Raw genomic sequence first — 5775 nt, 5'->3', positions numbered from 1 at the left:
CTAGATTTGTTTAGTTGGTATAAGTAAAGGACAGTGCACTCTTAGAAACTAGTTTTACCTCGTGAGGTTTGCAGAATCATATTTTTGGGGAAAATAAATACTTTAATTAGCATACCATCAGTCATCTTTATAATGGGGGGTGGGGGGGGGTGTACAGTATTAACTCTGAATGTCGTAGAAGTCAGCAGGTGGTAGTCTATGCTTTAATTAGAAAGGAGAACATTGAACCCTCTGGATGAAAGCTGTATTTGCCTTAACCTGGTTATTAACTAAATCCCCAATGTTCTCCTGCTCTTCCTCTTTGTTTTTAAAGGGGTCCTCTAGCTATTTCTAAATGTTTCCTGTTGAAACGCAAATTTAAATATTTTAAAGTGAGCACACCATAGTGTAAAAAAAACAATTTTGAGCAAAAGAGTGTTTTTTTTAGACAACTGCAAACTTTATTGGAGTAGGGCACAGCTGCCTAAGTACTAATTTCAGGCAAAGATGGAAGGGTTATTTAAGAAAAACACGTTTAGCTCGTCTGGTAGGGCGGTGTTGTTGTCCTCAAAGTGGCTGGCTCTCTTTTTGTAATCCGTGATCATTAGGAGCCACTGCCACATAGGCCTCGTGTCCGAACCGTTGAATTGCTCCTCTACTTTGTGCCTATACTTGTGTTTCGCTATATTGATTGATCTGCATAGGTCATAATTGTACTGCTTAACCATACCATGGCCCCCAGTCACCTCGCCGTGTTTATTAGCAGCATCTCTCTCCTTCGGTTTCCCTAAAAGGCTGCCATCAATCCGTGTTTTTTGATTCGGGTACGTTTTGAAAGTCACTGTCGGTATCACATCTATGCATTTTTTTATGAAACAGGTGACTGAATCGGCTTGGAAAACCGTCTTGGGGTGTGGATTCTGAATGGTCGGACCAACGGTGTGCAGACCTGACCACTGGAACTTTCCTTTTGAGACTTTGTTTGCAGGCGGCGATAAGCAAAATGACGTCGTTGTCAGATTTACTGAAAGGAGGACGAGAGACGGCCTTACGTGTTTCTAAAAGACATGTAGCAGTAGTCAAGCCTGCAATTTACACGGGCAGGACAGTCAATGTGTTGGTAATCATTCTGGAGCGCGGACCTCAAATGACCTTTATAGTTTTCAAGATATAGGATTTTCATAAGCAAAGTGTCATGATGATGTGGCAGGTGACACTTCTTGAAAGTCCAATATCTGCAAAACGTGACTGCTGACGTGCAAAACATTGTACGTCAGTATCAACATTGGTATAATGATAAAAAATACCAAAAGATAGTTTTTGCATGGAGTTTTCCTTTAATGTTCAGTTAGGCTATATGTTTTAGTAGGCATACAGACAATATCATTGCGATAAAATCTATTTCAATATCTGCCCAAATACAAAAAAAGATCAGTGGACAAATGGAAAAAATACCTAAATATAGTTTTTTAGTGGATTTTTCCTTGAATAAAGAACAAGTGTAGAACAAACATAAAATTAAAGTAATTGTCATTTTCCCGTGTTTATGACGCTGACGTTTTAGATAATTTCAATATCACAAACGAAAAAATATATTATTATTCGGCTGCTTTTACTCCTTAGTATTGTCTCGGGCGTCGTCGTGGAAATGACCGGACCAAGGTGCAGCGTGGTGAGCGTACATTTTCCTTTATTTATGTAAATGTCGCCAACAAAACAAAAACCCAAAGAAACGACTGTGAAGGCTACTAGGGCTATAGTGCCACTAACAAAGATAACTACCCACAAAATACAAAGGAAAAAAGGCTGCCTAAGTATGATTCCCAATCAGAGACAACGATAGACAGCTGTCCCTGATTGAGAACCATAGCCTGGCAAAACATAGATATAGAAAACATAGAAATAAAGAAACTAGAATGCCCACCCTAGTCACACCCTGGCCTACCCAAAATAGAGAATAAAAGCCTCTCTATGGCCAGGGTGTGACAAGTATAGTGACAATGACCATTTTCTAGCATTAGTATCGGCCTTTCTCCCCACACCTAATAATATCACATTGAGGGGTGCTGGCCACTGTCTGATGGCTATAGGTGAGAGACATTAACAATATGAACAATCCATTACTAATTATCCATCTTTAATGTGAATGAAGACGTGGGCGGGGCAATCAATTGTGGGGGCAGTAGTCCAATTATAATATCTAAACTGAAGTGGGTCTGGGTATGGTGTATAAAGTCCCCTCTGGTGGTATTGAATTCAGACGAGTCTTCCTGCAGGAGAAGAGTCGGGACGTGACCTGTAAAAAAGAAGCGTGCGTAATTTACAATGGCGAAATGGGAAATGCGAATGGACGTTCTAAAATGTTTGGCGGTGCTTGAGCTGGATGACATGGATTCAGACGCAAGGGGGGAACTTGATGAGATGTATCAAGAGATCTATGATGATAAATATGGCATTTTTTCAGTAGATTCCGATTCTGACAGTGAGACGTATGGGATCCCTCCTAGGGTGCCAGCGGCACCACAACGCAATCAGCAAAACTCCCGCAGTTGCTACAGTCAACATGGGCGCAAAAAAGCCTCTACGTTGCCCACTGTGGAGCCGTCATCAACTGAGATGGAGAGAGATAATACGGGGGTGGACGGCACAGTTTGGGTGAAACAGCCTGTTGGTAACGCCACGGGTCGATTATTAACACAGAACGACACCAGAGTGGAATCAGGCCCTACACCATATGCAAAAGACAGAATCGACGGTGCCTACGCCAGCTTTCATTGTTTGTGTGACATGGAGATGTTGCAGCGCATCAGGGACTGCACTGTGGCTGAGGCGCACCGGGTGCAAGGAAAAAACAAAACATGGGACTTGTCTGTGGAGGAATTGGAAGCATTCATTGCGGTCCTGTATGTCCGTGGGCTACACGGCAATAGACTAGCGTCTTTGGATGGCTACTGGTCATGTTTAAAATTAGATTTCTTTCGAGACACCATGCCAATGGACCGCTTCACAGAAATCTTGCGGTACCTGCGTTTTGACACCAGAGAGATCAGACGCCCCCGAACATATTCGAACAAATTCGCCGTGGTCTCAGAAGTTTGGAACGCGTTTGTACGGAACTGCATTGCATGTTACAAGCCAGGGTTGAACATCACTGTTGAGGAGCAATGGTTCCTTTCAAGTGGAGAGGTCATCAAGTGTGCGTTTACCGCTGACGTAGACAGCAAGTACGTGCTAAATATCATTCCTTATGTCGTTCCTTATTCGGGGGAAGATGAATCTCAGAAGCCTGAAAATGTGGCATTGAAGCTTGTGGAACCTTACCTCGGTGCGGGGAGAACGGTCACTACGGACAAGTTCTGCACATCCCTGCCATTAGCAAATACGTTGATTGCCAACAAAACCAACTTGGTCGGGGCAGTGAGTCATTGCGGACGAGAGCTGCCTCCCGTGATGCGTAATCAGGCACAGACAAAGCTATACTCCACTACCGTGCTAAAGCATGACAAAGCAACCCTTACGGTTTACAGAAGTAACCCAAGAAAGAACGTCTGTATTCTGAGCACTATGCACCCGACTGTCGCCATCGGGAATGACCGAACGAGAGAACCGGAGACCGTGACGTTCTATAATAGCAACAGGGTGGGTTTCACATTACGATATTTTAAACATCATGCAATACACGTGTCATGCACTTGCAGACTACCAAATGGGTTGTTGTTTTTCATTTGGGGATGTAATGCTAATCAATTGTATTCTACCCATAGGTTGATGTAAATACGATGACAAGAGAGCGTACGGTGGCGGTTGTGACAGGGTTGGAGAAAGGAGGTTCACACCGCTGGCCCCTTGCGGTATTCTTCAACCTTCTTGACCTGGCTGCAATCAACGCATATGTTTTGTTCACGCAATGCACCGCTAAGACAGTGTCAACGAGAGATTTCATCATGGATCTGGCATTCGAGCTTCGCGAGAAGCACATGAGGGCCAATGCCGCACCGCCTCCTCCCCTCCCACCCATCCAGGACACAGTCTGTGAAACGAAGACCCACAGCAAGGTGCGCAGATCGACACGGAACAAGGCTCCCAAAAGCTGTGGGTAGTGCAACGGATTTGCTAGTGGATCTTGCGCACGCAAATGTCCAGAACAACAGAAGACGAGATATTAATTCTTGCGTTAGGCTAAAGGCGCATATCCCAAAGGCACAAGTTACAGTCTCCAGTGAATTAACAACCGAGTCTTTGTTATAGCATGGATATATTGCCACTAATTCTCCTGTATGCATGTAAAGTTTCAACATTGTGTTTGCACCCTACCAATTGTGTTACAAATAAAATGCAGAAACTTGATAACATTGTTTTTTATTCAAAGAAAAATTATAACACAAAACAGGTTTTACACGAGTTGTCTATTATCAATTGATAACCACGTATTATGCCAACACGTAACCGCTGACAGGTTGGGTGTTTTAGTGTACTGTAATTCCTCTTCAACGTTTAGTAAAATATACACTAAATGATTACACCCTATATTATCATACAGTAATTGATAAATATATAGGCTATGCTATAACAAGAGTATGCTGCATGTGCAACAGCTATACCAGAGATTCTATGTTTTTGTATAAAAACGTGTGGTAAAATGGCATCGTTTTCTATTACTAAACTAGATATGCTGTTTACCTCAAGCATTTAAAAATAATATGATAGTAAAACTAGAAAGGTACTAGAAAACATGACTTTGAATTGACAAGCTACATATGATGATCTCTCGTATGTAGCTTATCTTGTTTGTCTTTAATGAAAACTCTTTGGAATTTACACAGTCACTACATTCAGAAGTTACGTGCCATCCCATTCCTATCAGAGGACCTGGCCAATTTGACGTACGGTGCTTCTGACTGTATATCAATAGAAACATATACAGTGTGTATATTTATATATATTTGGGCCAAAAAGAGTATGGCATGGGCTGCATAAACTCAGTGTACATCTCCAATCTTGTCTCATTGATTGGACTCCAGGTTAGCTGAGTCCTGACTCCAATTAGCTTAAATAAAAAGTCATTATCCTAGGGATTCACATACTTCTTCCAACCTACACTGTGAATGTTTAAATTAAGTATTCAGTATAAACAAGAAAAATACAATAATTTGTGTGTTATTAGTTTAAGCGCACTGTGTCTATTGTTGTGACTTAGAGGAAGATCAGATCACATTTCTTGACCAATTTACGTAGAAATCCAGGTAATTCCAAAGGGTTCACATACTTTTTCTTGCAACTGTAAATATCACACCCCCACAAAAATGCTAACCTCCCCTGTTATTGCTAATGGTGAGAGGTTATCTGGGGTCATTATCTTTGTGCATCTGTAACTTTCTCTCTCAGATATATGGAACAAAATTCAAACCCTTTGACAAAATGTAAAACACTGTAAACACTGAATATGTAGGGGTGTGTATGTCTCAGACTTAAGCCATATGCTGGTCATTAGCATGTCCATACCAGAAAATTCTGTGTCGATGTGATGTTTCATGTGGTGGAGATAAGGGAAGAGAGGAAAAAGAGAGTGCAGGGGGAGTTGACCAATCAAGTTCAAGTGAATAATTGTTTCATATCCACTTCTAAAACCATTGTCAAAACATGTTCTGCAGTTGGTTGAGAAATGGGTTAATGTGATTAATGATTAATTGACATTTGTCCATCCGGTTTAAGGTCAACCCTGTGACGTGAGCTGAACTCTCGTTTTAATATGGAAATACAATTATATTTGTAATTATTTCCCCCCCGAAAGAAACA

The 5775-nt window shown here is 41.6% G+C and overlaps 1 protein-coding gene across 1 annotated transcript; it reads left to right on the top strand.

The window, feature by feature from the left end:
* Positions 1–2211: 2211 nt before the first annotated feature.
* LOC112222937 lies at positions 2212–4337 on the top strand. Its single transcript, XM_024385824.2, has 2 exons — positions 2212–3618; positions 3744–4337. The coding sequence occupies exons 1-2, from the start codon at positions 2305–2307 to the stop codon at positions 4077–4079; spliced, it is 1650 nt and encodes a 549-aa protein (XP_024241592.1). The 5' UTR covers positions 2212–2304; the 3' UTR covers positions 4080–4337.
* The last annotated feature ends 1438 nt before the right edge of the window (positions 4338–5775 follow it).

Source organism: Oncorhynchus tshawytscha, linkage group LG02, assembly GCF_018296145.1.
Source record: "Oncorhynchus tshawytscha isolate Ot180627B linkage group LG02, Otsh_v2.0, whole genome shotgun sequence".
Lineage (NCBI taxonomy): Eukaryota > Metazoa > Chordata > Actinopteri > Salmoniformes > Salmonidae > Oncorhynchus > Oncorhynchus tshawytscha.
This window is presented reverse-complemented; position numbering and strand designations above follow the sequence as displayed.

Excerpts from the sequence above, each read along its gene's own strand:
- LOC112222937 (XM_024385824.2), top strand. The coding sequence starts at position 2,305 with ATGGCGAAATGGGAAATGCGAATGGACGTTCTAAAATGTTTGGCGGTG. Across the intron at positions 3,619-3,743 it reads CGTTCTATAATAGCAACAGG|GTTGATGTAAATACGATGAC; the intron begins GTGGGTTTCACA and ends TTCTACCCATAG.